The following is a 26,362-nucleotide window of genomic DNA, read 5'->3' on the forward strand; positions in this document are numbered from 1 at the left end:
AAAAAGTCTAACCTCTTTTTGCTGTTATTAAGTTGTTGTGAGAACTCAAGTATTAAGTTGTTGAAAAAAACCCTCAACAAATTCAAAAATAGTTTTCTCTCCAGTTCAGTGCCTGCTTTGGCAATTCACTTTATTCATGTCTACATATTTTACCATCAGTAACTGGAACCTGCAGGGCCACGCTGTTTTTCCAGTAAAAACATTAGGGGACAGACGCAGCATGTATTGAGTTAAAGTCAGTTTTCCTTTCTTACTGGCAGCTTAATAAAAACTGGATGGAAAATTTTTCCTGCTCACATGTACCTCAGATCCCAGCCTAGCAGACAGCAACGCTCTTCTCTCTCCAAGACACCATGATGCAATTAACGACTTTAATTTTCACATCTGTCATGCTCCCGTGGATTCTGTCTTCTGCAGCCAAAGATGAATTTATGGAAGCAAGAAAGACAAAGGTAAAAACAATATTCTCTGGGGTTTAAACACCGAATGAGCAGGTGGAAGAAATACATTAACGTTTTGAGTTGAGAGAAGTTTTTTTTTTTTTAATGAAGATTTCTTCTTTTTGCAGAGGGACATTGTGAACTTTCCTGACTATGGCTTCCCTCAGGACTCAGACGCCAACCAAGCAGCTCCAAAAGCCGACGGTAAGGTTTGTTTAAACAGATGAATAGTTTTCGACAACTGTTTCAAAACAGATTATGCAACACTTGCTGAGGCATTCATCCACATTTTTGTGAATGTAGCTAAAGCCCGTATTATGTAATAATGGGGCCGATCAAGTGTCCACTTCGAAACTGTGTGGTGCGTTTTAGCTGCCCAGACACATCGCTGAGACCAATTCATCAACTTATTAAAAGACTAATGCAAAAAACGGGTTGGATCAAAAATAATAACAATTTTTTTTTTCATCCTCAGAGTTGCCGACATGTTTACTGTGTGTTTGCCTGAGTGGATCTGTTTACTGTGATGATGTGTCTCCTGACATGTCATCTGTCCCAGCACTGCCAAAGGAAACGGCATACCTCTACGCACGCTTCAACAAAATTAAAAAAATACGCAATCAAGACTTTGCAGACATGGGTAAATAGAACTCATAAAATAAAATTTAAAAATAATTAGCAAATTTCTCACTTTGTCAATGTCATCTTGCAAGCTCTGTTTTTTTTGTTTCAGCCACATTAAGAGCAATTGACCTCACTGGGAACCTCATCGCTGAGATAGATGATGGAGCTTTTTCCAAACTTCCAAATCTTGAGGAGCTCACTCTTACAGAAAATAGACTCACCAAACTTCCTATACTTCCCAACAAGCTAGTTTCATTCAATGCCAATTTCAACAATCTTAGAACCCAGGGTGTAAAGGCAACTGCTTTTAAAGTAAGTGATTGAGTCATTTTCATTGTCGCACGTTAAACTGATTCAGCTGATGCTTTGGATGTGTGACAGACTAAGTGACCTAGGACGGTGGATCTTTTGCTGTTGCAGAAACTCACCAAACTGGCATATCTTTACCTTGGAAACAATGAACTAACCGCAGTGCCCCAACTTCCGGAATCTCTTCATGTTGTGCACCTGCATGTAAGTTCATCTGTAATTCTCTGCAATAACAGCAATTATTAGGGGAGGCTCTGTAGAAGCAATTAGATTTTGTCCCCTGTATGTAGTAACTTAAAGTGATGGGGCCAATTTGGTTTGCTTGGATTGATCTCCCACAGAACAACAGGATCGCGACCATAACAGACGAGACATTCTGCAAAGGTAACACCAGTCACTACATCCGCACCAACATGGAACAGGTGAGGCTGGATGGGAACCCCATCAAGCTGGCCCAGCACCCCAACAGCTTCATCTGTCTGCTGTCTCTTCCTCTTGGATGGTACAACTAAAAATTTCCAAAGCATGCTTTTGACAGAGGAGAACCTTAGGAGTGGGGGTTGGGGGTGTTGCAGAAGGACAGTGAAAACACCATTTAAAATATACGGTTCTTAAGTTACATTTTATATAATCAAATCTACAATACAGTTCAAAACAATGTGACTCTTTTTTTGTAGAATTAAACAGAGATCAAATAACGGATTTAAGGGGAAGGGAAAGACAGAGATTGTGATTTTTGTTTCTTATCGGCACCATCTGCCAGTATAAGACACATCTGTGCAAAATCCTCCAAGATGTCTATAAATACCTTTTGCTCTTTTTTTTTAAATTTTTTTCTTCAGTTAAAAGTTGGTAGGTTTGTACTGTTCTGTCTTGGTAGGTGCTATGCAATGTTTTCAACATAATAGATCAACAGATTCACAGTCAAACCAATACTGAGACCTGGGTTTGCTTGTCATGAAATTATACTTTTGTTGTGATTCATTTTTTTTCTGCCTTGCTGTGTTGCTAATGTTTCTTAAACCAAAGACCATATAAACAATAAAACCTGCATGTTGGACGAGATTTTTTCATCTGACTGCTTATAACTGTGATACGATGTCTTAGTAAACCAGAGTCCAAGACTGTGTCCTTTAAGACACATGTTCAGTCTGCATCAAATTCATGTTGACTTGACTGCAGGCTCAGCGAGAACTATCAGTCCATCTGCTATCTTCTGCTGGTACTCCCGTTCTGATCGCTTTCTTCGGTAGACGTCATCTGGCAAGAGAAAAATAAATGAAAGAGGCTGTAATGAGATACATGTAACATAGCCAGCTCGGATGCAATTAAATCCGCAGGGAATAAAAAAATGTGGCAAAAATATGGTAGACTGCTGAGACTACATTGTGGACAGCTGACGTTTGCATCCCCTGTCTTAATAATAACAGTTTGACACGTCAAAGTAGGAAAGGTACGAGACGTGGATAGTAAGAAAGCACAAGTACCGTATTTAAGTACAATTAAGTACTTGTACTTTGAGTATTTTTCCATTTTATGCAACTTTAAACTTCGGATTTTACACAATGGATAATAAAAAACAAGCTTAGATAGATAAATAGGGGTTTGCAACCTCTTTGGCTTTTGACCCCTTACTAATAGAAATGTATTCCTTCTAAATTCTCATGTTTCCATTTCAATCGATGTTCAAATGATCTAATATCCCATTAAAAAATCAATAGATTGGGGACAAAGCCTGAAAACAGAGTGTGTATCAGATCTTTTCATTTTTTTCTTATTTCCTCTTCCGTTAATCATCTCATGTTAATTACATTTTGCTGATAAAACCTAAGTACTTATTTTTCATGCAGGACTTTTATTTGCAATGGAATGTTTCTACAATGCTGCAATAATACTTATGAAAAAGATCTGAATATTTTTTCTACCACTGAAATGTACAGGTGTTACTAATAAAATCAACAGTGGCGCTGTTCTATTCAGTTGTGTTCAGGTGCCCTTGTAAATCAGAGTGAGCCGGCAACGCACAACAGACCTTTTTTCCACAGCAGCCTTTCTGGCTTCTCATACCAGGAAGAAAAAAAAAAGTGTAATTAAAAGCATTGAAAACAACAGTATTTATTTTGGATGCACCAGATCGTGTGTGCTGGTATCACTGTTGAGGCGTACTGGGTTGGCCTCGAACACAACAGGATAAAATTTGCAGGGTTGGGTTTTTTTCTCTTCTTTTTATAACAGAAGAGAATTTCGAGCCGTCTCAGTTCTCCTGAAATGACATGTTTGAGCACATCTGGAAAATGTAAAATGGGTTCAGTGAGAGCAGAAAAACACAAGGATCTGGTTTCTTTTCAGTCTTTTGAGGGATTCGGTATATCTACTGTCTACAGGTATAGCTACATACAACACTAATACATTATCAACTACGACGGATCTCAGTTGAGCACAAACCTCCACCACTGCCAAACAACAACTATGTGTTATCTGCTCATGAAAAATACACTTGCTACAGTGTAATATAGCGACTCAAAATATGCCAATTAGAAAAGCCTACAGCCCTCAACAAATTGTACAAATTCCTAAATAACATCCCACTAAATATGCCTTTATTTTAATCAATAAAAATGTTCCAATGTTTAAAAAAAGGAGAAAAAAAGTAAACATTTTCTTAATCCCAAAATGTCATGAGCTCTTCCCAGACCCTACTGCCTGCCAACTGTGTAATGTAAGATACTTGAAATGTCTGTTCATCATCTTTCTCTAACTTATCTCCATATTTCCTAATAAGATACGATAAGATATTCCTTTATTCGTCCCACAATAGGGAAATTTGGTCGTTAATGGTGGTAGAGCGGAGGACTGGGGAGAGTCTGCAGTATGGGAAAGATGTAGGACATATGTGACAGGATGACAAGGGTGCTGTGGTCCTATACAAGCTTAGTCCTGGTGGTAGACAAGGCTGGGTTACCAACTGACAAATGTCATAATCTAGTGTTGTTTTTTTTATTGTGTCTATCTGGAGCTTCGATTTTGTCCCTCATTGTTTCAAGTAATTAACAAAGAAAAATTGTGGCCATTTGATGTTACATCATCTGGCTGTGACCAACAGTTATCTTCACGAACGACACATCTGACGGTTATTTTTTTTAACTAAACAATTAGTTGTCCAGTGAATAAAATGTCACAAAATAGCAAATTCAACAGATTAAAATGACTTGTTTGGCCTAGAGCAAACTGTCAAAATGGGAACGATGCTGAGTTTATGTTTTTTGCATTGTTGCTGATCAAAAAATAAAAAATATGTATACCTATTTATTCACTAGCCTTTTATGAATCAGCTTTATCATAAAAGCTGTGGAGTGTTGGTTGGTTTGTGGAAGCATGGGGAAGTAATTCAACATGAACAGGGTAGGGGGGGCATTAGGGGCCCCAGAACATGTTCTTGCCCCAAGGCAGCCTTGAAATTTAAACGGCCCTGGCGTTAGGTTCACTGAACACTGCTGCAACTGGGGGGAAATCACATGTCGTCCCTTACACGTCCAAAGTTATGAGAAGCAGCTTGGACAGACAGAGAATAAGTAATACAACCTGGCGGGTCTGGACGTGTTCAGTCCAACTTAGGCGAGAAACTTGACAAGTCCATCTGGGTCCATTTGTATGTAAGCGACCGATAACAGACACTGAACAGTTTTACATACCGAGGCTAACATCGCGCTAGCTAGATACCGGGTTTGAGCCCACGCTGTATTGTTGAACGGACACTCACAGAAGGTTTCTCTTCCGATCCTCACGTTGATCATGATCCACTCCATCACCCCTCCGATGCAGAAGAAGACGGGAAGGAACCTGTACGTCCCGAGCTGACGTTTCCCCGGGAAGAGGCTCAGCACATATTTAAGGTTTGTACTCCGATGTAGCATCGTGGCTAAAGGACATGCCACACAGGTCGTGTCTCGGTAAACGGGTTTGCGGTGCCGAGGGTAACTTCCTGAGGTGAGTTGGTTACGGACAGTGCGACATTGGACCTGTTCCTTGTCCCTAACCAATGTTATGAGAGCAACCTTGACAGGGTGCGCTCGTTTTGAAATCTGTCTTAAGGCAAAGGAGCGGAGTGGGTTGGAATGTAGAGAAGAGCCGTTGGTGGCTCGGCGTTGGAAGGTTAAACAAACGCACCCACGAAGAGTCCGAATGCTGCGTTCAAGACATGTCGTTTAAACCGCATTGAAGCCAAATACTGACAAATCGCTCAGATCAGCTTTTGATATTACATTTATTTAGGAATGAAGGGATTTTTTGATTCAGACACATATGTCCCACTAAACACTGTCTTTATCAAATATATACACTACTTGTTTGTCTAGTTTGACCAGGTAACAAACTATAACAAATACGTTATTTGTCAGGGTGTCTACAGAAGGTCTTTTGCCGATGCTGCCGGCAATTGGTGAATGCAGCAACATCCGGTTGCGTTGTTCGCCTTTGCTAGCTTACGTTTTATCAAATTTGAGTTATGGTTTTAAACCAAACATTTTAAGATTAATGTAAAAAAAAAAAAAGAAGAAGAAACAATTCAATATTTTAGATTTTAATTGTCCAAAAGAAAGAAAAAAATGACTATATTTGTTTATATATAGATATTTCTATTTATATAGAATATGTGCAGTTGTCTATACGATAATGGACATCCCTATAATGTTTTCCCATTATATTTTTTTAACAGTTTTTCATATCTTTCAAATTACTAACACAATAAGAAACACATTAAGCATGTTTCTTTTCTAATGCCTTCCAAATTCAATGAATAATCTATAAAGTAAATCACTGGGTGGAAATCAAATAATGCGGTAGGGTTGCACTGGCACACCAAAGAAAAACACAAATATACAGTAAGTTGTATAAAATACATAATTTGGACTAAAAGATTTTAACTACAATTATGAAAAACTTAATTTCCCAGCATTCAATTTACACAAAAAATTGGTTTAGGTCTCTAGCACAAAATGTTATTGAAGACAACATTAGCCGTCACCTATAATTTGTGCATAGGAGGAAGTCCAACGGGCAGCGTGGCCGATGTGAGACATGTCACTCTCAAATTCTATCACCATTATAAATGTCACCAGGAAAGATTTAATTCCCAGTGGTAAACGTGTTCACTTCATTACTCTGACGACGCGGGATTCAGCTTCTAATGCCCAGCTGCCAAATCAGCAGATGATAAGGAAATTAAAATACTGAGTTTTTCCTGTTCTCTGGGGGTTGTTTGTTTTTTTGCATTGCTCATTGCTGAGAATGGTATGGCCACAAAAGACCATTTTCAAAGCAGCCATTTTAAAATGAAGAGATCACATTAATTAAGGCTCAATATTCTAAATTAGGTTTTCATCAACTGCTAAACCGGAAGCTGCAAATTTAAAGCGTATTCAGCACCACAATTTCCAGACATGATTAAAAAAAAGAAAAAAAAACTAACAGTAAGTAACAGTAATGTTGACCTTACTATGTTAAGTGCGTTGAGACAATGTATGTTGTGATTTTGCGCTATGCAAATAAAATTGAATCAAGCAAATTTGAATAACTGACAAATACACAAATGGGTTTATTTTGGCTCGGATGACCAAACACATCAATGTTGATTTGACCTCTGAAGTGTAACAGTATGACGTTGTAATGCAAAGCACACACAGCAAATACACATAAATATATACAAGACAGACATGCAACAGCTACCAGGTTCTTCAGAAATAGTACCATACTCTAAGAGACTAAAACCTACTGCCAACTCTCCAGAAAGACACTGGGGTAAAGACTATTATAATTTATTATTAAGATGTCCAAAAAAGAAAAGGAAAAAGACGGACACTCCTTATTGTGACTTGACTTGTGACCAAGACAACTTTTACAATCTCTTCTTTTTTACATTTTTGCTCAGAGATCGTGGTCTAAATTTACATTCATGGCAACATGTTCACTATCACTTTATTTCCCACTTTAGGTTTAAACAGATGCATGTATTGGAATCACATTAAAAACACAATTATTGCTTAAAATAAAATCAATGCAGCCACATATTTGCATCATTGGGGTTTAATAGTATCCCTAAAGAATAAAATCATAATTATAAGTTCATTCTGCTTCATAAAAAAGTTTGTTTTGTAACCTCAAGAAATGTCAAATATGTATTGTTAGCACAGTGTTATTCTATGATAACAGTCTTCTGGATTTATCAAACACTTAATAAATCCAGAATTCACATTTTTACAGTTTTTGTGCTGTCAAGAGACACGTTGATCAACATAAAAAAAAGAATTATTGGTAATACATTACTGAAAAGGGGGCCAAATGTGTTGGGTAAAAAAAAAGAAAAAAGATTTATGTAATATAAAAGATACATTTCACCCACATCATCTGTGGTGTGACTCAGTCTTCAACTTTGATAGCTGGTCTACAGAAAGTCCAGTGATGCTCCACCGTGTTCTCGTTGGCACGTTCACTCATGTGATGCACACGCGTGTTCCTGATGGTGAAACCTTGTTTCATAATGTAGTCCATGAGGAGAACCCTTAGGGACACCTCTTGATGATAGTCACAAGGACCGAAGGTGAACGACACCTGACAGTCTCTGGTGTCCATCATGTGTTTGTTCCACTTGGTGAAGTTATTGGAAATACCTTCCAGGAGGGCGTGGACCTTCGTGGTTATAGTTAGCTGTGTGATGATAACGGCGACCGGGTTTGAGTATTTCGACAGTTTGCGAGTGCTGGAGAGCTCCACGACCTCCTCGAAGATGTCAGGAGGGTACAGCGGCTTGGGATCGCTGAGGCACTGGATCAACGGCTCGATCTGGTAGAAGTCCGCCTCCTTCCTCAGGAGGTCTGTCTCTGTAAAATCCAAGGGGAGGGTGAGCTCGGACGTCCTCAGGAAGTTCAGGATGTATCGGAAAAGTGTTCCATCCCGATCGATGAAATAATTCCCCTTGGAATCACGAGTAGTGGGGAAATCTCCCCTGAACATGGCGCCCAGCATGGAGTCTGGGTAGCGCTGCAGGGTGGATAAACTGGTGGTATACAGGTGGCCTCCCACGTTCAGGGTAACAGGAGCAGTCATCTGGGGCCAAGAGGAGCAGAGAACAAGTCAAGAATCATGTTTTTGTGAAGTTAAAGTCAGTCAGCATTTGCATACTGCAGTTGTGGACAATGACATGAACAGTGTAGATTTCAGATTCACAAGATTTACTACTGTGGTGTTGTCTGAGACTGCATGAGTTTTGACTAGGTGTAATAATAATAATAATAATGTCTTCTTCACATCTGAAATTGCTCTATAATCGAGACTTATTTCCATCTCTTACCCTATGGCCCCAGTCTCCATTATCCATTTGAAGAACAATACCCACTTGGTCAGAACCAAAATAGAGAGGGGAACAGTTATGGTTTGGGTTACTTCAATTTCTCCTAAGAAAAAGAAACAAATCACATTAACGTGAGCTGTCACAAAGTTCAGATGAATGAGGGACACAGTCAAATCCAGTACACACTGAACGTACGCCTGAACAAACGACAGTCTGGAACCCGAAGACATTCAGTTCGATGCAAAGTCAAGACATCCACCGCATCCACACAGTTGTGAGGCAGAGAACAGGCTGATTTTCCTTTTTGGCTTGATTGATTAGTTGAACAAATTGATTGATTGAATCGCTCTCTGCTCTATTTCATGTGCTCGGAATAAAAATGAATTTGAACTTCTGCATTCCAACAAGAATGAAGATAATGTGATATGATTGAAAGCTCCAGAAACTACTAAATACAAATATTACTGTTGAGAGAGAGACATTTACATTACATTACATTAGGGCTGCAACTAACGATTCTTTTCATGATCGATTAATCCGTGGGTTATTTTCTCGATTAATCGATTAGTTGTTTGGTCCATAAAATGGTAAAAAATGTGGATCATGGTTCTCAAACCCCAACATGAAGTTTTGTTTTGTCCACAGACCAAAGATATTAATTTTACTGTCACAGAGGAGCAAAGAAACCAGAAAATATTCACATTGAATTGACTCCTGGTAGAAACTACTTGAACCGACTAATCTATTATCAAAACCGTTGCCGATCGATCACTAATCGATGGACCGTCGCGGCTCCTCGCTGACGTCACATGAATTCAGCAGACGCGTTTGACCGGAGCGACTTACGACTCACTGGTGTCGGAGATCACAACAATCGTGTCTCTTCACAGAAAGTGAAACCTGACGCTCGTGAATCAACACACGACCACAGACACACGCACTTTGTGAGTGGCTCGGTTTCAACAGCACAACCATCGACTGACGTTATCAACTGACCGCTCCACTGTGTGTGTGTGTGTGTGTGTTATTAAATGTGAACATCAGGTCTGGACACATGAAGACAGCGAGACACTGGACGTGCTCATCGCGTCCTGCTAGCTGACGTGCTAACTAGCATGCTAAGCTAGCTAGCTAGCTAGCAGGAGTGGAGCGTTAACCACTAGCTGCTGCTGCTGCTGCTGCTGCTGCTGCTCGAGGTTCACGCCGGCCGGGGTCTTCACTAGACTACCAGGAAGTGAAGTGGACTTTAAAACAAATCAAAGCTCTTCCTACCTGCGCTCTTCTGTGACTGGCCGACCTTTCTTTGGACTTTTTCCTTTGGTGCTATCCCGTAGCAGCGGGTTGACATCCGACGATGCCGTCAGAGACTCGTTGACGTGTGACGCTGGTCGCACCGGGCAGCTGAGCTCGGCTGCAGCAGAACTGCGCACACGGGGAGGGAAGGGGGGGGGGGGGGGGGGGGGGGGGGGGTGAAGAAAAGGGGAGGGACAGGAAGGGAGGAAGAAGGTGATGGGAGGAGGGAGAGGAAGAGGAGGTGAGGAGGAGGAAGGGGGAGGGAGAGTAGGGAGGAAGGGGGAGGAAGAGGATGGGAGGAGGGGGAGGGAGAGTAGGGAGGAAGGGGGAGGAAGAGGATGGGAGGAGGGAGAGGAAGAGGAGGTGAGGAGGAGGAAGGGGGAGGGAGAGTAGGGAGGAAGGGGGAGGAAGAGGATGGGAGGAGGGGGAGGGAGAGTAGGGAGGAAGGGGGGAGAGGAAGAGGAGGGGAGGGGAGGGGATGAAGGAGGAGGGCCTGCTGCAACCAGCCGCCCCGCTGCATGAATACATCCATTCGCTCATCTGCACACAACCAAACAGTGCTACACGCATGGGACTTTTATTATTGCTGTCCAGTTTACATCACAAATTAAATGCGATTCATTGCGACATCTATGAAATTGTGGAGCGCCACTGGTTGGAAATTGCCTACATTAGTGTAGAAGTGTGGACCTCAAATGCATGTGACGTGTCTACGGACCACGGGATGAGTTACAGTGGAAAAGGGAATTGATTGAAAGTTATGTTCAGGAAGCTTTCTTCGTGCCGCCCCTGGCGTCTTGCTGCAGAATGATGAACTCCAGGAGGAGTTTGGCCGTCCGACAGGGCCTCTCCATCACCACAGAGTGGCCACAGTTCTCCAGCAGGTCCACTCGGCACCCAGGCAACGCCTCCGCAATGACCGCAGCACCAGAGACATCCACCACCTGGGCAAATATGGGATGAACATCATGTCTATATGTACTGTAGGTATAAGAGTGGTTTCTCTAAACAGACTGAGCAGCCTGAACCTTCAGTTACAAGTTGGTAAACAGTCGCATGAATATTGTGATTAGTTTAGAAGCAAAAGCCCACAGGTAATCACCTCTGTGTTTATATAGGCTTTGCTATCAAGGGTGTAGTAGTAAGGGCAATGGATCTCAGTACCCAGGGTCTGAAAAAGGCTCTGAAAAAACCTGGAAGCTGCCTTAAAACCCCCTTTTTCCAACAGAAATTTAGACGTTTATATACATATATATACACAAGTCATAACGCTAATAAAGTTAGACAGCTTTTCCCTCTTTGAGTCATGGCCCAGGTATAATGGAGACCTAACAGCTGTAGTCATTTGTACACGTACAACAACGGATAAAGAATAAAGGAGACACACTGAGTACAAGGCCCGGATTTATTGTAGTTACCTGGTCTTGTTTGCCCCATATCACCTGTAAAGGTGCAGTGATCAGATGTAGGTGATCTTGGAGGGCATATCTTGACTTCTCATCAACAATCTCCATAAATACTACAAGAAAAAGAGAGAAAGAAATCAAATAACTGGTAGTTCACATGGACAACACTGTACGCTTACATGGGATATCGTAACATTTTATATCAAAGTGAACTAACCCTCTTGGTAAAATGTGTTGTGAGGCTGTCGAACATCTACCAGACCTTGAAGAATCTAAACAACAAAACACGTTTAAACAACCACAAGAAAATTTGAGTGGGGTGAATATTATCCTGCACCTTTTTCTTCTGATCCTTAACACACCTGCTGAGGGATTTTAAAGCGAACGTGGGAACACAGTCTGAACATGTCCTCCATCTCTTCGGGTGTGGTGGGGATCAGCGGGATGTTTAATGTGTAATTGCTGTGCTCGAGGTCCTGCAGGTGATTGTCAAATTTGGTCTCACACGGGTGTCTGATACCTGCAGGATGAAATCAGTGTTTTCTGATGACGCACGCTTGCATAGAACAAGATTGCAACCTGTCTATCCTTCTCTCTCTCTCTCTCTCTCTCTCCATCAGTCATCCCTCCATCTGTCTGTCTACAACAAAACATTATCTTAATGCTACTTAAAGTCTTAAGCAGACCGAGCTTACAAAAAGTGAAACCCCACACAATCCACATGGACTTTACAGTTGGACCCTCCGGACAATACAAAGGGTCGAAGGAAAGTTCAAGGTCTGACTGACGTAAGGACATTTAGGGTCCCACATTTGAACAGTTTGTTGACCCATGCTGAACTAAATGTAAGAATGTATCAGATTTTGCTTCTGTTTTGACAGTGGTTTTACTTTGTCCGTGTATTTCAAACCCCACACCTCCGCTTTGAAACTGATGTTTGACATTTTGGAGACTACAAGCCAATCTAATATAACCCAGATTATATCACTATGATGATCACCAGGATTATTTTCTCAATGGTTGGAAAAGTTTTTTAGTGTAAAATTATTTACAGGGCTCTAGGTCCCACCTTTCTTTTTGGTAAACAGTAAACTGCCCATTGATAAACCTTGACAAACACACACAGACTAAACTGGTTGGGTGTCAAGTTGTGAACATGCAGTGCTTACACACACATTCACACACACTTTCCATATAGTAACTGACCGTCTGGGCAAATGAGAGTCATGCTACAGATTTCTGAGGAATAGCAAGCAGCGTAAACCCCGGCTACGTTCCCCCCCATGGAGGTTCCCACCAGATGGAAAGGTTTCCTGCTCAAGCGAATGGTTTCCACGAACTGAGAAGAATCAGGGACAAAAAAAAGGATATTCAGTGGAATGAGTTGGGGACCTGACAAATACATTCATGTACAGTATTTCCTTCAGTAGCTATCTCTTCAGTGTACCTGGTGGATCCTCCTGACCTGCCCCTGAATGGAATAATCCTCTGTGTTGGTGCGTGTTGTTCCCTCGTGGCCAGGCATGTCCACACACACGAGGTGCAGATGCTTTGGCAGATACTAGAGCAGCAGAAGGTACAAAGTGAAGCTCAAAAACTGTAAATGCGTGTTTGGAGGCTAATAAAGACTCTCATAAGGAACTGAACACTGAAAATGAAACCTGCAAAAACCTGTTGCATTAGTGCGCCAAGTTCATAGCAACAAACGATGAGTGTCACCCTGACCTTGACCAGAGTGAGCCATGTGTCTTTGTGAGCAGAGAAGCCATGCAGCATTAAAATGGAAGGTCTCATCCCAGGCTTTCCTCTGTGCGAGTAACAGAACCGATACCCACCACAGTCTGCATAGTGGACCTGCAGGCCCAGAGTCCTCCTCCAGTACCTGTGGAGGAGCAGGCGCATTAGAGCTGACTCACAGAGGCACCGCTTCACTGGAATTGTGCTCAAAAAGGTTACATTAGCCATTTGAAAAGACAGACTCACATTTCTGCAAGTCAGTCTAAATACAACACTCTCATTCTAATGTGTATGTGTTTTACGAGGGTCTTCTGTTTATGCTTTCACAGAAATTTAAAGTAATTTTAGTGTGAATGATGTGGGACAATATCCAGTCCTTAATCACATGTTTAATATTGTGAATAACCGTGATGGTATAAATAATAAAGAAGTGGCAAGAATGTGAACACTTTCGAATGACCTGGTTTTCTGTGAATCCAAGCGAAACACTTTAATAAACAAGCTCATCCAGTAGCTAAAGATCAGAGGGGGTTTGAAAAATGAGGGATTTATTCTTTCTAGGAGAATAAGCAATTCTCGCCTTTTGTCTAGGAGGGCATTCACACCAAGTATTTTAAAATATGAAGTGGAAGACAGGACATCACAGTCATTTTCCTTACCAGTAATAAACTTTAATGAGAGCTGCGGGCCAGAGAAGGAAGGAGGCGACAAAGGCCAGAATGGGAACAGCCAGTGTTCCCCCAGCAATAATAAACAGGTTCACCACGTCTAGATCAGCAGCCATGGCTGCCAAACCCCCCACCCCCCCCAAAAAAAAACATTAACACAGTTGATACAACAGTTTCTTTAGCAATGTACATGTACAGCATATTTATTCATGTTACAAATAATAATAGTTGCTCCACATTTGTGCACAGCTTTTTTTATTACACCACGTTTTTTCGAAAATGTAAAAACTTACTCACCAGATGATTTTTTCCCCCTCTTTGTTTCTTCTGTCACAGACAAACATGTGACCTCTGTGATTCTGCTGATCAGATTGACAGTCAGAAGGTTCTGTAGTTTGCAGGTTTCGTTGATATACTGCAGAAAGTATAAAGAGTCGACAGATGTTTCTGAAAAAAAGAAACCTAGCCCATTTGCAGTGCAGTTAGTCCCGGCAGATTATCTTTGCTCTGGATAAATCCATTGATTATTACTCATCATTGTGGGAAAACCGGGCCATGAGAGCATTTCGGTCAATCATTTAAAGTGAACGTACAGGGCAGAGTTTGCTTCTGACTGAGTCAAAAACTCTCAGGATTCAAGCTCAAGTCCAAAACTTACCACTGGGTGTCATGATGGAGGCAGAGGGTGAGTGAGTGAGTGAGTGTCCCTGGTTTACTGGAGTCCGAGGTGAAGGTGTCACTGGGTGTCATGACAACCGTGAGACGTCATCACTCCGGCCTCAGTTGATGATTGAGGTCTAATGGACGTCTGATCCAGATGTGGACCACAGGCCGTGACCTTTGTCTCAGACCTTTGCCAGAGGCGTTATGAGGGAGTTTCCTTTCCTTGAGCTGATGAACCAGTGGAGCATCCCCCTGAACATACTGCCCTCCAGAGGTCATATGGACTCAGCAGATCCCTGGGATGTTGTGTACTGCACATTAAAATGACTGCAGCTATTTGAATGTACATGTCAGTGTTTTTACGTGTGCTAGTCTTTTTATTTGATACATGCAGACATGTATACATAAAACATGTAGTGAATCACGACTAGGAACAGATGAGTTATATTGAAATAACGTAGCTGTTTTAAAGTATTTCAGCCATTTACAGTTGGTTTTAAACTATTACAACAGGGGGGGAAAAAACATAATCTCTTGTTTTTGATGCTCCACAAACTCAACTTTGAGAGACGGACTTTGCAAAAACCATAGAGGTCAGCTGAAAAGATTTGACATATCCACTGTGTTGTGGTAAGGGATATTTGTTAAATGATTCTAGGTATTTGTATTGTACAACCAGGACTTCAGCATTAATCAGATCGTAAAGCAATGCAAAGCCCAAGATTACACAGTACGTAAATATCATCTAATGGAGAGTACGGGCGCCATTCTGCTGCATCTCCGGTCTACCGATGACCTATATGCAAACTAGAGCAGAACAATTGAACACGACAACTCTGCAGAGAGGCTCGCCTTGCATGGGAATGATTCTCATACTTGGGTTTATATAGGGGCAGCCCTCAGTGCTCACATGTCACACACACACACATACACACACACACACACACACACACACACACACACACACACACACACACAGTGTATCCCCCTGGTTGTCTGAGTGAGACCCTCACATCACATTAGCTACATCACCCTGGTCGGTATGTTGTATCCTGAGAGGAGGCCATGACGCAGGGAGGCCTGCAGAGCAGAAATGCCAATATAGCAACACACAAATGTGGATCAGGTGCGGACAACCCATCCACACAGGCCCAGCGATTTCCTCCAGAGCGATGATCTTAACACCGTTGGTCAATTTGATATTTAGCAGCAGACATCTCATCCTGTTGGGAAATCTACTGTGCATCCTCCTGCAGAGCTTTGCCCTCCGTGTGGTGGTCAGCTGCTTCAAGGGTGTGACTGCACAGAATGCTTAACCCTGTAATCTTCCAGTGGAGTTGAAGGCCACCACAGCAGTCCCATTAAATTAGAGGATCAAGTTGTGCTCGTGTGATACTATGTCACACCTCCACCAGATTACAGAGGTACCCCAATAATTTACTATTGCACTTCATCAGAAGTGAGGTTGCAGTGGGAGACAGATTTTAAAAACTGTCAAAATTGAGGCAGCAGAGGCGAAGATATCATCATTTTTAGTCCCACAAATCCCATCAGCCAACACCATTACATCATTCATTTAGACCATTCTTTCTCCCTAAATGTCCCCATCTTTCAAGCCCCATGACTCCAGTTTTGTAATTTATAGTTTGAACACGAAGCTGAGATAATAATCAGGTTTTTTTTTAACCTCCTGCTTAAAACCATAAAAACCTGCCACAGAGCCACAGAGTAATCGTACTCCTCAGGACAAGCAAGGGTTGGGTTATGCTCGAACAGATGTGCTGTCTGAGCACATCAAAACCCAAGTGTGTGTGTAGTTATTACAAACTTGACGATGAAGATGGAGTGAAAAGCAAGGCAGCATAGAGAGCAGGGAGATGCAATATTGTTTAAATATGGGGATTCGTGAAGTGGGCATGAACGTCAGACAATTTTTTTCTGAAAGTTACTGAAATGGTCTGAAACGGTCTGCTCACTTCTGGTGTCGGAAAAGGTGCGTAAGGTAGGCGGTTAGGAAAAGCACACTGGCCATATGGGAGGAAAAAATCATGGGAATGTCAATTTAAAAAATTAAAAAGATGATTGCTAATTATTAAAACAAAATAGAAAATAATGGATTGAAAGACATTGCCACATGCAAATATATCTTGCAAAATGTTTGATCAACACTGTATTCCAAGGATGGCTGAATCCGATGACCAACACAAAGTGTTAACATTAACATTAAAAACATGGTAAACGGCAGTACACACAAAAACAACTTACCTGTTTGCTCTGTAATGAAGTCAGCAGGAAGGAGTGATGATGTTTCAGAAGACACAGAAGGTCATCTCCACAATGATTGGTGGCCTCAGTAACTGCTTTCGCATCCACTATAGGGTCTAATTATGAGGTTAAAATCTTTAATTGAGGTCACTTAGATTTAAGAGCAATAATTCATTAACTTTAAACCAAAGAAACTATTCTTTAAAAAAACGTACTTATTTACAAGGGAACTGAACACATTTAAAATGATCATAAAGTATCATATTAAATTATATTATCTTTCACAGATTCATATAATCCATGCAAACATTAAACCAATAGAAAAATGAATGAAAAACCAAATTTAGGTTAGATTTAAGTTTTACACCAGTTTCTTGTGGAGGCAACTGGTAATATTTGACCCCATGTCTCTGAATACAATCAAGGCATTTAAATAATACCGCATTGTGCTGGGTTATGTAATATTTGCACAGTCTAAGGTGGATAACCATTTTCAACGAAATGTCTGCTGCTCCGAACTTAACCCTGTCCGTGTTTTCATTGGTGCGATCACGCGGAGGAACAAAACTGTAGTTTCTTGTTCTTACTTTTTTTGGTAAATAGTAGAAAATGTTGCAGTGTCAACTGAGCCAGAGAGGCCGGCAAGTGGTGCAGAAACAACAATAATAATTGGCTTAAATAAATGTAGGTTTTTCTTTTATCATCAAGTCTCTTAAATGAAAAGGAGAACACAAACATTCAAGAGGAGGATATTTGCCATCCTGAAATAAATCTGGTCAATGAGAGACGTGGCTCTGAGGGCGAGTGCCGTGGTTCTGTTAATGATAATCTGTTGAAAAACTACAACATAAATTCCAGCTCATTAAGCTTCTCCAGTGCTAAAATGTGCACAACAGGCCTTTCTATCTTTTTATCGATATTGACAATGATAATGGTAAAGCCAACAGAAATCCATCCACAAATGTATTGGTATGTACAGTAACACGGGCATTCATTGTGCACTCGATTAGGGGCTGCAATATTGTGTGAACATTTATTATTTATTATTATTCTGACAATTACAGAGATGCGTTACATTTGGGGAGGTTCAAACTCCAAAAATATCATCATATATATTTTGAATTAACCGTGTAGAGTCTCTTTACATTCGTTAATGGATAATACTATAAGTCAAAATAGTAGCCAAAATAAAAAAGATACTTGGAGTTGCTTCACACGAGACATACAAACAAACTTATTCATTTCCACATAAACATGACATTCTTTTATTAACGTCTCTGCCATCTAAAATAGAACATCTTAGAAATTAAACAGTGTTAAGTATGAGCCCTCCTAATTAACAGTGCAGATATGATGAGGGGGCAAGTTTCTCGGTTTTTAGTGCAGACGAATATGGATTCACTCGTGTTCTCTCAAGCGAGTTGCCCTCAGGTCCTGAAGAGCAAAGCAGCCGTCACAGCCGTTAGAGCCACAGCAACCACAGGCCCCCAGATCATCCACGGCTTCTGAAACAAGTGGCGACACAGTAATGGAAAACATGAGCATTGCCACATGAACACGCCCACCCGGGGATCGCCAAAGCTTTGACAGAGGGAGCTTGCCACTGAGATCAATGCAGTGCACAGAGAACACCAAGATAAAAACAGCTCTTTCACATAAACATAAGCCCATCCACGCCAACTGGGAGACACACTTGTTAAGCAATAGGCATCCAGACAAGACAAACAGATGTCAGATGTTGGAACTGAATGATTAGAAGAGATTAGATTTCAGAGACGTTAATTTTTGGAGTTTTCCCCAGAGGAAGGCATTCTGGGAAAATGAGGAAAACCTGGTTATGTCATGCAATGATCTAAAAAAGACACTGATGAGAATGAAAGATGTCGGCCGACTCGACAGGAGTGATGTGTACCTTACTACCACAATGCGCTGAAGCACCAATACAGCAAAGCCAGGATAAGGCCGATGACTATGGCTTGAACAGGCAGCAATAGGGATGTCTACAGAAGGGAAGGGATATTATAGTAATCAACTGCAGTGGGACATACTTTAGTTGGGCGTAGCTTTATTAATAAACCCCTCAGTCAGTAGTCTGTGTCTGTGTTGTTTGTGTAAATCTCAATGTCTAAAAGCAACAATAAAAAAAAAAAATTGTGGATGAGTTGTGGGGAGCAGGTGTGCTAAAGCTTAATAATAATAATTAAAAAAAACATGTTGTGAACACCTTTTGTGCCTGAAGATGTTTGACATAATAAAGCAGATGTTCAGTTCAACCCATGGTCCCAAAACCAACCCAACTTGCAGACGTTTGCTTATTTACTACACTTTACACAACTCTTCACGTATCATGTGTCAAAACACTTGTGTGATTTTGTTTAGAGAATCTGTCATCTCATATCTATTGAGTGCTGGATAGACAAAACATTCACCTTGGTTCCTTTCTCCTGCAAGTCCTTCATATTGGCTTTGCACTCCCCGAGCTCATCTGTGAGCGACTGCTTTTCCTGCTCAGTCTTCTCATACCTTTCCTTCAGGTCTGACAGCTCCGTCTTAGCATCCTCACACTGCAAAAAAACCATCAGTAATATTAATAAACATTTAATTTTCAATGAAAAACAAGACCATATTCATCTGTTTCTTCAGTGTTCTGTATTGTCAAGTGTAAATCTTGTGCACTGAAGGCAACTATAAGAGCGCTCGGTTTCCACTTTCATTCGTGTGAGTTAATAAATAGTGACTCTATTTACCCTCAAAGGAAAACTTCTACCCTTACCAGAGATTGCATGTAGGAAGTTTCATAAATACTTTAACACCTTGTGAACGTTGGCTGTGTAAAGCAGCTTGGTCAGCAGCTGCTGCAGATCCAATCTGCCACAGTGCTGCTTTGTGCTCAGGATTGTTTTGCTCCAACTCACAGTTCAATTAACAATCATGTACTCGCATGTACAAATGGAATAACATAGATCTGAGGCCTAAAACATCACTTCGTCATGGTCAGGTCTAAGGCTGAAATATTCGTAAGCCTGAGCCAGTATGATTCTGGGAAGTGATTGTGAGATGATTGACAAATAAACTCCAGAGCTCATTCAGGTCGATGTCTTTTTATTTTGGGAGCATACCTCTCTCTGCAGAGCGCTGCTGCGACTGTCTGCCTCATCCACTTGGCTTTGCCACTTGGTGCTATCCTGCTGGTGCTGGAGCTGCAGGGCTGCCAGCCTCTTCTCCAGCTCCTGCTGGGATCTCTCCAGGGCTTTCTGGCTGTTGGTCAGCTCAGCATTCTGGGCACGAGAACTAGGAGAAACAAAACACAACAGTGAGTTCAATAGGTGTCACAAACAGACAATTGTGCGGTATACTGTCGAGCAAAACATGTAACAAAATGGTTTGATGAAGCTGCATTTGTGGTCCTATTGCTCACTGACCCGGCAAGTTCCTTCTCCAGCTGCTGCTGTTTCTGCAGCACGGCCTCTTTCTCGGAGCGCTGTGCGGCACAGTCACTCTGTAGGTTTCCCTTCTCCTTCAGGTGAGTCTTGGTGAGTTCCTCCTTCTCGGCCCTGAGGGAAGCACATTCACTCTGCAGACTGCTCTTCTCCTTCTGGTGCTTATTCACGATCTCCTGCCTCTCAGATCGCAGGACAGAGCATTCCTTCTGAAGGCCGTTACACTCCGCCTGCATGGACTGCAGCTCACCAGCTGTGAAAAAAAAAAGAGAAAAGTTTTACGTAATGGTGCATTTTTGAGCAGATTCTCTATTTTTAATTGTTAAAAGTTAAAATTATCTCTGAGCTTGAACATGCTAGTGTATCAAGACAAGTCTCTTCATGCTGGAGACTAAACAGATTTCAGATACTTCAAACCATACTGCCCTAAGGAACACTAACAGAAAACAGAAACTAACAGCTACAAATCTCTCAGTCAATGTAAAAATCCAACAATCTCATCTCATTTAGGCAGATCATATTACTTTTTAATTTTTAAATATCCAAAAATAAGGATTTAACTACCCACCTCAGGAATATCATTTACATAATGACTTAATTAAAATAACACCATGGCTACAATTATTGTGTTGAGTCGTACAGTCATATTATTGTCCTTACATTGAGTATAAATATGTGTACTTGCACCATGTAGTACCTTGTATCTCGGCAGTTTTCTGCCACTGCTTGCTCTGCTGCTGAAGGTCACACTGGAGATTTTCAATCTCATGCTCGTATTTGTTGGCGGTCTGACGCCACTTGTCCAGATCCTTCGAGGCGGTTGCCAGGTTAGTCTGGATAGCAGCCACGTCGCGGTCCCGCTCCGCAGTGGCCGACTCCAGGGCACGTTTCAGTGAATTCACCTCATCGCGTGCACTTTGCAGCTCGTCGCGTGAACCGGAGGAAACATCAATCTGCTCCCTGAGGACGCCGATTTCATCATGGAGCTGCCGCAGCTGGCCTGTCCGCACCGGGGTCAGCCGTTAAATTACAAGTGATGACATTTTGATTTGGACAAAACTGCAGCACAATTCAGCCACTTTACAGTCCATACGTTGCAAGCAAGATCAGGAGGCTTCATACAACAAAAACATTTACCTTGAAGAAGTTTGATCTGTTTCGCAGATTCATCAGCTTGTTGCTTATTTTCTTCTCTCTCTTCCTCCAGGATACCTGCAATATATAATTGGCTTTATTGCATGTATTTGACGAGTGGTTGTATGCATGTGCATGCACATTATAAAGTGGAATGGAATTGTGGGTATTTAGCATCAAAGATTTTTTTATGTTACCTAGTAGCTCCATGGATTTGTGCTTCTCTGTATTAGCAAGGTCCTGGGCTTCTCGAAGTTCATCATTCAAGCGCTGCAATATCTTTTCCGAGTCCCCAGACGACCCCATGTTTGACCTGGTCAGGTCATCTGAGAGAGAAATGCAGAACAAAAGTGGTAGAAGATCCATTATCTCCTACATGAGAGTATGTAGCTGTGAGGGCAAAGCCTCTCATCCTTCCTCACTGGAGCGCATACAGAAACATTAGAGAGTAAAGTTTAAACTATAATGACAAATCAGGTAATAATAATGACATTTCAATATTGTTATAACAGAAAGACAACCTAAAGTTCCACCATATTAATTCTGCCTCGGACCCAAATATTTTATCAGGGCTGGCATACGCGATGATTTCCCAAGATATTAAAAATGGGTCCATTACATGGACTAATTGCCAACCCAGAAATAGACGTGTATATTATCTTTTTTAATCCCAGCTTTTATTCAAAATTGTCCGTCATCACAGCAACATATGAGTCACTGGCACATCTACATTGCATGTTTATGTAGTATGTTATTGGAAACAATAGACAAAGGGAATGGACTGGCCAAGATTCACAGGGGTTTGTTGTGTTTCCTAGAGGAGGAAACAAACCCTGCAAATACTTGGGCTTTGCAAATGCCCAGTAGATTGATCCCCTAATCTACCGTGGCTAGGAAAAGAGATGACCTCATCTCATAGCGAGCATTTGGCAGAGGCGAAAAACAAGTGTCGTGACAGGTCAAGCATGTGTTCCATAAAAGGACACAAGAGTGTACCGAGGCATTTAGGAATTCCTGCATTTTTATTGAAAACTGTGATTTCATTGTCTTAACACACTGTACAAACACACGCACTCATATGTTGTCTAGTTATGTCACCAGATGACATTGATAAATACTCCCAAAATGAATGGGTATGAAGCGACAGCTGGAGGCTGGTGGCACCCTCTGACTCAAGCACATGACCACCCTGCTGTGTGCCAGACAAAGGATGGGCAGGCAGTGCCGTGTCCTGCATATGTGTGTGTGTGAGGTTGTGTGTCCCTTCATGCATGCATATGTATGAGTCCGGGTCAGAATGTGAGTGGGCTCCCTGTTAAAGTGTCAAGAGTCTGGTTTGTTTGAAAGATAAAAGCCCTCTGAAGAGAGCACGAGGGATTAAGAGCATCTCAGATGAGGGCATCCAACGGTTATCTTTAGTAACATTGGTTATTATAGCCTTTATGTCTTCGTGTCACGGATGACACCCGACAAAGTAATAATGGGATTAGTCTTAGGGTAAAAATACAGCTGACTAGTTGGGGATACTGAGCATCACACAGCCTCAAGTGACGACAGAAAAAAATGTAGGCATAAGTCTTTTTTTAGCTCAAGTGCTGAAGGCTAGAGCCCTCATGGTCCATCTTTTCCCCGCTGTCGGTTTCCTTCCCTAATGAACGTGACAGCATTCTTTAACCGAATCGACGGGTTAGCGTTGCTCGCCCCGAGTGTCTCCACTATTCAGGGAATCACGATAAAAACTGTTAATCCAAACTGCCCAGAGTTGATATTTACAGTAACAAAATGTGCTGTATGTGCCTGAAACAGAGAAATACTCCTTTTGAAATGACTGAGCTACTGTTGTTGTGAAGACCGTTGGGATGTGCCTCCTATTTGCTGTGCAGTGTAGCGTGACAAATTCTTCCATCATGCAAAATTGATTCGTTCACAAACATGCTTGCAGATATGGTCTGAGTCATACACTGTTGATATTCATGTCGCGTTCACTGTGTTGTACTGGCTTCATCATTCTCTGGATTTTATTTTAGGCCATCTCCCTAAATGTCAGAGCGCTGTGCCCTCTGTGCAAAGACTCCATCTTCTGATTAGCGTCTAAAACGAGGCCATCTACAGCACAGTGCGCTCTCAAGCCTCCCAGCTGTCCTTATAGGTCCGGGCATACGTTTTAAGCTGTGACTCATGCTTTTTTTCTCTCCTCACATTGCCCGTTAGTAAGATGTGCTGTGTCAGGTAAGAGCTACTTGAAGAGCAAAACAAATGCCAAGTCATCCACTTCAATTGTGTCTGTCCATTCTTAGAGGAAAAAAACAAACATTTATTTACCTTTAATCAATGCCACATTATTCAGGGGGTCACTCAACTCTTTCTCGTCCATTTGCTTGCTCTGTAAAACATAAAGTATAACTACATACAGTATCATGTGAATAGATAAACACATCTAAAAAAAACATATTTTAGATTTTCAAAAAACATCAAATGAACCAAAATGATGACGGCTGATGTTGTGGTTAAGAATTTGATTTTTGAAAAGGTAAACACAAAAATTCAGGTTCATCTATGAAGACATAACAAATACTTGAAGAGACACCAGCAAAGCTACTGAGAAATGTCCCTTTAAGGACTTGGTCGCAGTAAATGTGCTAATACGTGTCAAGTATGAAACCAAGCAGGAAATATTACCTTAAGGGGGTCCAGGAGCTACAGTACTCTTTGTGCCGAGGCTACAGCAGTCTCTGACATGAAGAACTCCTCACCAACTATCAGATTTTTTCAGATGCCAAATGGAGCAGTCCAAGCTGTGGAAAGAGGGGGGGTGGTGGTCATGGAGGGGATGACAAACACGGTGTAAAAGAACTCCCTGGCCTGAGGCCAGTACAGACAAATAACTAATTGATGTATATAGACAAAATACTTGGGATTGTGCTTAAGATGGAAACACTACATTTAATTCTGGTGAATATCCTGAAAAACATACACCCCCCCACCCCCACTCATTTTGTGGCTGAGGTCCTCATCCCCGCCACACTAGGTCATGTATCTGGGCATCTTGGAAGCTGCAGCTGCATACTGACACAGAGAGGTTTTGTCCGGGTAGCAGAGCTGCTCTCTGGCCAGTTGGTACTGATGTTAAAAAATCTACAGGATGACACAGATTAGGGACTGCTAGTGTGAGAGTGTGCGTCACATTGGTACTGCATCCACCTCTTTTTGTTTTGCCCTCTAGGCCACTCCATTTTCACTTTAAATTCATGAGCTATTGGCCTTCAGGGTTAGATCTGCGTGTCACCCTGAAAGGCTGAAGTTGTATAGATTACATAGGGACTAACTGTATGTTCTGTTTAGCTGGACTATAAAATACAACTGTTATCCTCCTCAACATGCACTGAAATGTTTGTGAGTCTGAGATAAAAATGGAGATGTATTCAAAAGATATTCAGTATAAAATCATATATAAGAAAGCAAAGCATCAAATCCTTACATGTAGAAGACTGAATCAGTGAATCTAACGGTTTTGATTGAAAAATCACTAGAATAACTATCATTATGAATATAGTTGATGACACATTTTCTGTCAATCAACTATTCAATTAATTGTCTCATCATTGCAGCTATAAAAGAATGTCAAAGTGATATTTAACTGCCAATTGGCGCCAATGCCAAGTCATGAACAGCAGCTCTGCTATAAACCTTCCGTATTCCCCGGTGGAAGGGCTGAAAAGAAAAGGCAGATGGGCGTCCACTCAACTGACGAGCTAAGAAAGCTACATCATAGCTGCAACTCACACAGCTGATACAAATGTCACAGTCTCACACCACGCATTCCTGTTCCGACGCTAACTTTTCATCTTGACTCTCTTTGAATATTTGTGATTCTTAAGGGAAGGAACAGCAGAGTGTGTGTGTGTGTGTGAGCGAGTGTCCAACAAGTCATTGCAAAGTCTGTCCTGGTGGAGCAGCCAATCACAATGGCTTTGCGGTTGAGCAACTAACCTACTTATTGCCCAATAGCAATACATCTGAATCAGGGATATCCAGTTCCTTCTGGTTACCTTAGGACTGTGTTTGGATTTTGCTGTGTGGCCACTACTGCCTCCTGCCTGAGACTTTAAACCTTGGTCGGGCAAGTTAGTAATGAAGCAAAGGTTTAAGATATAAAGTTGCAAATCATTGACACATTTCTCGTCAATAATCAACCATAAAATAAGAGTTTATGGCTCATACTGCAAATTAGCATTTTAAGAAAGACTAGTTGTCTTTTCTCCACAGGGTTTGTGTTCACTTCTCACTTGAAAGAGAATGAACAAATCATCTTGAACAGCTGTTAGAAAGAAAACACAGAGAACGTAATACAAAATCCAGTTAACAGTTATTTCAGAACCAAAACCTCAGTAACTAGTTTTAGCTAGGTTAGCTTAGATTTTATTTTTTATTTTGGACGGTTTTGCACAAACTGACACCCTTGGGTTAGCTGGTGCTGTTTTAAAATGAATTTGATAAGGAGTTATAGAGTTAAATCTGATTAAATAGTTCGAACAAGTATTTCAACTGCGCGTATATAACCACCAAGCAACTCCGACACGAGTTAGCGTTAATTGGCTTTAGCTAACTAGCCTCGGGCTAATTGCTGATTGGCTGTAGTGTAGTTGTCATGGTGTTAGCCTAAGTTAGCGTAAGTTAGCTGCCTCTCAGCTCCACTTCCTAACGGTGCGCGGTGACGCCACGGCGGGGGCAGAGTCGGGGACGGGGGCGGGGGCCTGCCCCTCTGACTCTCTGGCTCTCTAGCTCCAGGAAGCAGCAGTGCGTTCGAAGTTGGAAAACATTATTCAAAGTTAGCTAATCGGCGTGTTGGGTGGGTGTCGCCGTTCAGCCCTTACGCGTCGAGCGAGCGATCCATCCAGTTGGCAAACCAGAAGTGATGCGGGGTCGAGTCGCGTTGTAGGGAGGAGGTGGGAACGTCGCGGCCAAGTTTTCTCCCCCTTCTTCTTCTTCTTCTTCTTCGCCTCCTCACTTAGCGAAGCCGACTCAACAGATGTGCCAC

General features: G+C 41.7%; 5 protein-coding genes across 7 annotated transcripts in view; 1 reads left to right on the top strand and 4 right to left on the bottom strand.

Moving 5' to 3' along the window:
- Positions 1-2,438, top strand: part of ognb (osteoglycin, paralog b) — a 5,090-nt gene extending 2,652 nt beyond the window's left edge. Inside the window, exons 2-7 of the mRNA XM_035646393.1 lie at positions 309-452; positions 569-644; positions 916-1,080; positions 1,174-1,376; positions 1,485-1,577; positions 1,715-2,438. Of these exons, the coding sequence (XP_035502286.1) occupies positions 354-452; positions 569-644; positions 916-1,080; positions 1,174-1,376; positions 1,485-1,577; positions 1,715-1,885 (807 nt within the window). The 5' untranslated portion in view covers positions 309-353 and the 3' untranslated portion in view covers positions 1,886-2,438. The remainder of the gene's footprint in view (positions 1-308; positions 453-568; positions 645-915; positions 1,081-1,173; positions 1,377-1,484; positions 1,578-1,714) is intronic.
- On the bottom strand, positions 1,977-5,529 carry LOC118317576 (small integral membrane protein 4). The gene is made up of 2 exons (XM_035646398.2): positions 5,134-5,529; positions 1,977-2,633 (listed from the first exon to the last, which is right to left on the bottom strand). Exons 1-2 carry the CDS (start codon positions 5,285-5,287, stop codon positions 2,536-2,538), a joined length of 252 nt encoding a protein of 83 aa, XP_035502291.1. The 5' UTR covers positions 5,288-5,529; the 3' UTR covers positions 1,977-2,535.
- Positions 5,530-6,942: 1,413 nt separating this feature from the next.
- kctd6b (potassium channel tetramerization domain containing 6b) lies at positions 6,943-10,165 on the bottom strand. Of its 2 annotated transcripts, XM_035646396.2 has the most exons (3): positions 9,991-10,163; positions 8,719-8,821; positions 6,943-8,474 (listed from the first exon to the last, which is right to left on the bottom strand). In XM_035646396.2, the coding sequence occupies exons 2-3, from the start codon at positions 8,743-8,745 to the stop codon at positions 7,788-7,790; spliced, it is 714 nt and encodes a 237-aa protein (XP_035502289.1). In that variant the 5' UTR covers positions 8,746-8,821; positions 9,991-10,163; the 3' UTR covers positions 6,943-7,787. The 2 variants fall into 2 exon arrangements, with proteins under 2 accessions (XP_035502289.1, XP_035502290.1); XM_035646397.2 differs by lacking the exon at positions 8,719-8,821 and having other exon boundaries at positions 9,991-10,165.
- Positions 10,166-10,501: 336 nt separating this feature from the next.
- abhd6b (abhydrolase domain containing 6, acylglycerol lipase b) lies at positions 10,502-13,938 on the bottom strand. Its single transcript, XM_035646285.2, has 8 exons — positions 13,814-13,938; positions 13,143-13,299; positions 12,865-12,978; positions 12,624-12,756; positions 11,780-11,937; positions 11,635-11,689; positions 11,430-11,530; positions 10,502-10,955 (listed from the first exon to the last, which is right to left on the bottom strand). The coding sequence occupies exons 1-8, from the start codon at positions 13,936-13,938 to the stop codon at positions 10,776-10,778; spliced, it is 1,023 nt and encodes a 340-aa protein (XP_035502178.2). The 3' UTR covers positions 10,502-10,775.
- Positions 13,939-17,771: 3,833 nt separating this feature from the next.
- Positions 17,772-26,343, bottom strand: slmapb (sarcolemma associated protein b). 2 transcript variants are annotated; one of them, XM_035643881.2, is made up of 11 exons: positions 26,199-26,343; positions 24,004-24,119; positions 23,647-23,707; positions 21,522-21,650; positions 21,328-21,402; positions 20,888-21,190; positions 20,173-20,443; positions 19,870-20,041; positions 19,180-19,314; positions 18,663-18,750; positions 17,772-18,255 (listed from the first exon to the last, which is right to left on the bottom strand). In XM_035643881.2, exons 3-10 carry the CDS (start codon positions 23,696-23,698, stop codon positions 18,667-18,669), a joined length of 1,221 nt encoding a protein of 406 aa, XP_035499774.1. In that variant the 5' UTR covers positions 23,699-23,707; positions 24,004-24,119; positions 26,199-26,343; the 3' UTR covers positions 17,772-18,255; positions 18,663-18,666. The 2 variants fall into 2 exon arrangements, with proteins under 2 accessions (XP_035499774.1, XP_035499775.1); XM_035643882.2 differs by lacking the exon at positions 18,663-18,750.
- Between the last annotated feature and the right edge of the window lie 19 nt (positions 26,344-26,362).

The sequence above is a fragment of the Scophthalmus maximus genome, chromosome 3, assembly GCF_022379125.1.
Source record: "Scophthalmus maximus strain ysfricsl-2021 chromosome 3, ASM2237912v1, whole genome shotgun sequence".
In the NCBI taxonomy this organism is placed as follows: domain Eukaryota; kingdom Metazoa; phylum Chordata; class Actinopteri; order Pleuronectiformes; family Scophthalmidae; genus Scophthalmus; species Scophthalmus maximus.